The following is a 5,984-nucleotide window of genomic DNA, read 5'->3' as shown; positions in this document are numbered from 1 at the left end:
TAAAAGTAAGGCATGCTGAAGTAATTATTATTTTTTGTGTGATATTTTTACACCTATTTCACTGTATGGGAAAAAAAGGATCAGAAAAAATGCCAGAAAAGCGCATGCAGTAAAGTCTTTTTGGGTCTGTTTGGAATGGTTGTTCGTCAAATCTGTAGAAATCAACAAATTTTAAATACCGCTGTTGGATCATAGGATGATTCTTAGATCGCCAAAGAGTTGGCATAAAAAGCTTGTCAGCAGATAGAAGCCAATTACTGGATGTAGTGTGGAGTGGGAGCCCATAACAAACATGAACATCAAGTGAGCAAATTTATTTAATTTTATTCTATACTTGGTCCCAAAAATTTACTTGAAAGGGTTTTCCAACTTGTAATTTACTAAAATTAATTTTGAAATTAGAGACCACACATAAAATGTGGAAAATGGCAGCCTGGCCATGTGCCATTGTAAATATGGAATGTATCAGGCAGTGTAGGGTTTGTGGACTATAGTAGTGTAAAGAAACAGATGAGATTAACGCAGGAGACAATGGAACATCTCTAATACTCTTCACAGAAAAATCCCATATACTCTGTATAATGCTTCCCCAGCATCTGTTTCAAGCAGAACTGGTGGTGTCTTATGTTTCTCGGAGCAGTAGACGGAGTATTAGACACCCTCTCCTTGCTGTAAACCAATAACAGTGTCTGATGATTTAGGCAGATTGTATTTAATACACTGGGGGTAATGTGTTATTATGGGGACATTTGGGGCACAGAAATCGGAAATCAAGTTTAATATGGAAAATAAATAAGCTTATAAATTTGCTAGAGCAAAATCATTTTTAATATCATATTTTTATCAATAAGCAACTGCATGAAGCTACCATTAAACATTGGGGATATTGGCAAAAAGTAGACATGACTTTAGCAACCAATGCCAGTCATGCTGCCCATGCTGATTCTGTTCTGTGGAACGCAAGCTTTGTATTAGATAGATACCAGTTTATCTTAATGGCTGCCGTGTAAACTACATTTCTAGATGTCTTACCTGTTTTCTGTGGTGCTCATAGACATATTGAGATTTAAATTTGAAGTGTGTTATATGTCTGTTCACTGTTCACTTTTGTATACAGTGTGACTTGGTTGCTGGATATTGTGGTTCTGTATCTAGGGCTATGTTTCAGTGTGGCAGTGCATAACTGTCTCCTTTCTTTACATACTGGCCTCTATGAGAAGGGACACTATGGGGGTCCTCTACTAAACTGAAATATGACTAAATTAGACATATTGCAGACACAAGAGGCAGCACAACGGTCAGTTGAGCCACTATCTGTGACTTAACCCCACTCACTCTAGTTCTAAAATTGTGGGCATGGCATGGGTGAGGAAGGGGGTGGGCCATCTGTTTTAGGCATAGAAAATGGTCTTAATGTAAGACAGCTCGGGAGCTGTCTTACATTTAGACTGGTGCCGTATGCACCAAAGTGATAACTTAGGCAGATCCACCATCAGCTTTGAGCTTTATTAAGACCAGCGTCTAAAAGCCCTGGCTTAATAAATGTACCCCTATGTCCAAAACATGTTGGTATCTATAGTGTTCTAGGCAACCTATCCTGTTCTATGCAAAATGTCTCCATCCTGTTCTTCAAAAAAGGATGCACAATTTTTAGTCTGTGCCTGAATCTGCTCCGCTTGTCTGTGTGACGTTAGTCTTGTCATTTAGTACCTGGGTTCTATCAGTGATGTTCTGTCTGAATTGTGTGGCCACAACTGGATTGTGTAACAGCTTTTATGCAACACTGTTTTCTTCTGAAGTCTCTGTCAGGCTACTTTCACACTTACATTGTTAATTCTGTTATTGAGATCCAGCAGAGGATTTCAATTCCGGATTTAGAACAAAATAATTTTTTATTAGAATTTTCAAAGAAAAATACCGGATTTAAATGAATCTGTTTTGATTTTATTTTTGTCTTTTTCTGGTATTGAGATCCTCTGCCGGATCAAACTACCCCCCAAAAGAAACATAAGTGTGAAAGTAGCCTAAGACTGTTTCAGATATCTTGAGAAGTCTGAACAAGTTCTAATTCAATGTCTTTGCTTTTCTGGGTTTTAAAAGTCTAGATCCAACTCTGTATAAGTTTGGAGTCCATGTCTTTGTTGCTCTTGCCCTATAGATCAGCTGCCTTCAACCTAGATTCCAGCTTGGCTGTGTTTTCCAGTGTGAGGCACAATGGATCCACAAAATCTGTAACACAATGGTTTTGTTGTCAGTTTTAAGTCTCTCTTTGCTTTCTGAAATTTATGAAATCACTCAAAGTAATAATATATTTAATGCAAGTACAAGGTGGTGTACGCCCATGTCTAATAAAGTAAAGTAAAAGTATGTTTTTTTGGCATGAAGATTTGACCTTTTAGTTACTTTTTAAAATCAAACTAATCTGTAATTAATTCACTCCACTTCTAAAAGTGGGGAAATTCACCAATTGTCTAAAAATTTGGCCTAATGTCATCTGTGGGCATCACTTATGTCTTATGGAACAAAATTTGTGTATAAGATTTGATGTGTCACTCATATTGTTTGTACAATTTGTAGATGTTTTCGCTGATAAGAAAACCACTTTACTAATTAGAAGAGGAAGACTCCAGTTTCTATTCACCTGGAGACTCCTAACTGGCACTTTCTACCAACAGTTTAATGTGCTAAATAATATCTGATGACAAATTTCATTTAATTAGTGTTTAGATTTTTTTAAAATTAGCAACGAATGCTAAAACTAAATCTAACTTTGGCAGATTTCACTGATATAAGTGTAGTTGACTTTATGTTACTGAGATATTTCTTACACCTTTGCATTATTATTGTTTTTCAGGTAAAGACTGGATAAGAGGTTTCCATAGATGTCTAATTGTATCTCCTTCTTATAAAGTAGAAGATAATACATCACAGATTGTCAATAATAGCACTGGACATAGACTGGGTGAAATGTCTGTGAGTTCTGAATATGGGAAAGATTTTGAAAATGAATCGTACCTTTATATGCACAGAAACATTCACACAGATGAAAGACCATATCCATGTTCAGAATATGAGACAACATTTAATACGAAAATTCACACAGGAGAGAAGCCTTTTTCATGTCCTGAATGTGGGAAGTGTTTTAGCTACAAATCATATCTTGATAAACATCTGACAACTCACACAGGAGAGAAGCCATTTTCATGTCCTGAATGTGGAAAGTGTTTTAGTGAGAAATCAAGTCATATTAAACATCAGAGAACTCACACAGGAGAGATGCCATTTTCATGTACTGATTGTGGGAAGTGTTTTAGTGAGAAATCAAGTCTAATTAATCATCAGAGAATTCACACAGGAGAGAAGCCATTTTCATGTCCTGAATGTGGAAAGTGTTTTAGTGAGAAATCAAGTCTTATTAAACATCAGAGAATTCACACAGGAGTGAAGCCATTTTCATGTCCTGAATGTGGAAAGTGTTTTAGTGAGAAATCAAATCTTATTAAACATCAGAGAAATCACACAGGAGAGAAGGCATTTTCATGTCCCGAATGTGGAAAGTGTTTTAGTGAGAAATCAAATATTATTAAACATCAGAGAACTCACACAGGAGAGAAGCCATTTTCATGTCCTGAATGTGGAAAGTGTTTTAGTCAGAAAGCAAGTCTTATTAAACACCAGAGAATTCACACAGGAGATAAGCCATTTTCATGTCCTGAATGTGGAAAGTGTTTTAGTCAGAAAGCAAGTCTTATTAAACACCAGAGAATTCACACAGGAGATAAGCCATTTTCATGTCCTGAATGTGGGAAGTGTTTTAGTCTCAAATCAACTTGTGATATACATCTGAGAACTCACACAGGAGAGAAGGCATTTTCATGTCCTGAATGTGGAAAGTGTTTTAGTCAGAAAGCAAGTCTTATTAAACACCAGAGAATTCACACAGGAGATAAGCCATTTTCATGTCCTGAATGTGGAAAGTGTTTTAGTGAGAAATCAAATCTTATTAAACATCAGAGAATTCACAGGAGAGAAGCCATTTTCATGTCATGAATGTGGGAAGGGTTTTAGTGAGAAAGCAAGTCTTATTAACCACCTCCGGACCGCCTAACGCAGATGTGCGGTCCGGAGGTAGCAGCTCTGCGCAGAGTCACGCATATATGCGTCATCTCGCGAGAGCCGTGATTTCCTGTGAACGCGCGCACACAGGCGCGCGCGCTCACAGGAACGGAAGGTAAGCGAGTGGATCTCCAGCCTGCCAGCGGCGGTCGCTCGCTGGCAGGCTGGAGATGTGATTTTTTTAACCCCTAACAGGTATATTAGACGCCTTTTGTTTGGATCGACCACCAGAGGACACAGGCAGCTCAGTAAAGTAGCACCAAACACCCTTTATGAACCACTGATCACCTGATCACCCCATATAGACTCCCTGATCACCCCCCTGTCGTTGATCACCCCCCTGTAAGGCTCCATTTAGAGGTCTGTATGATTTTTACGGATCCACTGATACATGGATCGGATCCGCAAAACACATGCGGACGTCTGAATGGAGCCTTAAAGGGGGGTGATCAATGACAAGGGGGTGATCACGCATATAGACTTCCTGATCACTTCCCTGTCATTGATCACCCCCCTGTCATTGATCACCCCCCTGTAAGGCTCCATTCAGACGTCCGTATTCGGATCCGTTCCATGTATCAGTGGATCCGTAAAAATCATACGGACGTCTGAATGGAGCCTTAAAGGGGGGTGATCAATGACAGAGGGGTGATCACCTATATAGACTCCCTGATCACTTCCGTCATTGATCACCCATACGTCATACGGACGTCTGAATGGAGCCTTCCAGGGGAGTGATCAATGACGGAGGTGATCAGGGAGTCTATATAGGTGATCACCCCTCTGTCATTGATCACCCCCCTGTAAGGCTCCATTTAGACGTCCGTATGATTTTTACGGCTCCACTGATACATGGATCGGATCCGCAAAACACATGCGGACGCCTGAATGGTGATCAATGACAGAGGGGTGATCACCTATATAGACTCCCTGATCACCTCCGTCATTGATCACCCCCCTGTAAGGCTCCATTCAGTCGTCCGTATGATTTTTACGGATCCACTGATACATGGGACGGATCCGCATACGGACGTCTGAATGGAGCCTTACAGGGGGTGATCAATGACTTCCTGATCACTGTCACCACCAACGATTTATTACAATAGAGGGAGGGAGGGGGGGCGATGGTGGGGGCACACTGTGCCACCAACGATTTATTACAATAGAGGGAGGGAGGGGGGGGCGATGGTGGGCGCACACTGTGCCACCAACGATATTGAAACTGGGGAGGGGGGGGTCTGCCCCCTGCTGCCTGGCAGCCCTGATCTCTTACAGGGGAATATGATAGTACAATTAACCACCTTTAGGTGCCGCACCTGAAGGGGTTAATTGTGCTATTATATCCCCCTGTAAGAGATCGGGTGCTGCCAGGCAGCAGGGGGCAGTCTTGTACAAAGTTTGCAGTGTATTCTAACTAGAAGCGTCCCCATCACCATGGGAACGCTTCTGTGTTAGAATATACTGTCGGATATGAGTTTTCACGAAGCTTTTATGCAGACGGATCTTCGGATCCGTCTGTATGAAAGCAACCTACGGCCACGGATCACGGAAACGGATGCCAATCTTGTGTGCATCCGTGTTCTTTCACGGACCCATTGACTTGAATGGGTCCGTGAACCGTTGTCCGTCAAAAAAATAGGACAGGTCCAATTTTTTTGACGGACAGGATACACGGATCACGGCCTCGGCTGCAAAACGGTGCATTTTCCGATTTTTCCACGGACCCATTGAAAGTCAATGGGTCCGCGAAAAAAACCGAAAACGGCACAACGGCCACGGATGCACACAACGGTCGTGTGCATGAGGCCTTAAAGTGGTTAAACACCAGACAACTCACACAGGAGAGTAGCCATTTTCACGTCCTGCAT

At 41.2% G+C, this 5,984-nt stretch overlaps 1 protein-coding gene across 1 annotated transcript; it reads left to right on the top strand.

Moving 5' to 3' along the window:
- Positions 1–2,967: 2,967 nt before the first annotated feature.
- On the top strand, positions 2,968–4,017 carry LOC122931827 (zinc finger protein OZF-like; the record flags this gene model as incomplete). The annotated part of the gene is made up of 1 exon (XM_044285884.1): positions 2,968–4,017. A coding segment is annotated over exon 1 (1,050 nt), but the record flags the coding sequence as incomplete, so codon positions are not given.
- Positions 4,018–5,984: the final 1,967 nt, after the last annotated feature.

This window comes from Bufo gargarizans, chromosome 3 (assembly GCF_014858855.1).
Source record: "Bufo gargarizans isolate SCDJY-AF-19 chromosome 3, ASM1485885v1, whole genome shotgun sequence".
Taxonomy (NCBI): domain Eukaryota; kingdom Metazoa; phylum Chordata; class Amphibia; order Anura; family Bufonidae; genus Bufo; species Bufo gargarizans.
The sequence above is the reverse complement of the archived record's forward strand: the minus strand, read 5'-3'. Positions and strand labels throughout refer to the sequence as shown.